The sequence below is a fragment of the Limulus polyphemus genome, unplaced genomic scaffold, assembly GCF_000517525.1.
Source record: "Limulus polyphemus unplaced genomic scaffold, Limulus_polyphemus-2.1.2 Scaffold5600, whole genome shotgun sequence".
Taxonomy (NCBI): Eukaryota; Metazoa; Arthropoda; class Merostomata; order Xiphosura; family Limulidae; genus Limulus; species Limulus polyphemus.
The window spans coordinates 48,824-49,980 of NW_013671210.1; the positions used below are offsets into that span (position 1 = coordinate 48,824).

The 1,157-nt window shown below is 34.4% G+C and overlaps 1 protein-coding gene across 1 annotated transcript in view; it reads left to right on the forward strand.

Moving 5' to 3' along the window:
* LOC106472775 (Down syndrome cell adhesion molecule-like protein Dscam2) overlaps positions 1-1,157 on the forward strand; it is a 41,787-nt gene that overhangs the window by 24,282 nt on the left and 16,348 nt on the right. The window contains exon 4 of the mRNA XM_022401305.1: positions 773-890. Within this exon, the coding sequence (XP_022257013.1) occupies positions 773-890 (118 nt within the window). The remainder of the gene's footprint in view (positions 1-772; positions 891-1,157) is intronic.

Consider the following 1,157-nt stretch of genomic DNA (forward strand, 5'->3'; position numbering starts at 1 on the left):
GTTTTGATATATAAGTTGTTCTGGTTTGTTCATCTAAAAAAGGCGACATTAATTTCTTGACGACCTAATACTTATTTATCTGTGAACACACTATATGTGGTAAACAAGATTGGTAAAGTCTTCTTTAACTTTAAATATTTTACACCTGAATGTGTTTCTAGATATGAACACATTTAAAAGGTAATATGAATGAGTTGCTACATATGAACACATTGAAAGGGCAATACAAATGGGTTTCTAGATACGAACATACTTAAAGGTAATATATCAATGGGTTTCTAAGGTAGTTGTTATATCTCATGAGTACACCTCTTGTGATAACTAAAAGGTAATATTAATGGGTTTCTAGGGTAGTTGTTATATCTCATGAGTACACCTCTTGTGATAACTAAAGGGTAATATCAATGGGTTTCTAAGGTAGTTGTTATATCTCATGAGTACACCTCTTGTGATAACTAAAGGGTAATATCAATGGGTTTCTAAGGTAGTTGTTATATCTCATGAGTACACCTCTTGTGATAACTAAAGGGTAATATCAATGAGTTTCTAAGGTAGTTGTTATATCTCATGAGTACACCTCTTGTGATAACTAAAGGGTAATATCAATGGGTTTCTAAGGTAGTTGTTATATCTCATGAGTACACCTCTTGTGATAACTAAAGGGTAATATCAATGGGTTTCTAGGGTAGTTGTTATATCTCATGAGTACACCTCTTGTGATAACCTACTTTATAAGGTTAGGATAAGAAAATAGCTTTCTTACTTTATTTAGAACCTCATGGACCATCGAGCCCTAGGTTTGTTTTAAAATTCTCCTCTGTCAAAGTGCATCAAGGACAAGAGTCGGAGCTGCCGTGTATTGTAGAAGGATGGCCTGTTCCCACTGTTAGGTAAGAGATCAGGAAAAATTTATTTCAACTACAAATATATTTTTTCTCTTTTTCTTAAATCGTGATTGTTTCTGTTGGGCTGACTGTCTACTTATATATATACCCGTTTCTGTTGGGCTGACTGTCTACCTGTATATATATACCTGTTTCTGTTGGGCTGACTGTCTACTTATATATATACCCGTTTCTGTTGGGCTGACTGTCTACCTGTATATATATACCTGTTTCTGTTGGGCTGACTGTCTACTTACATATATACCCGTTTCT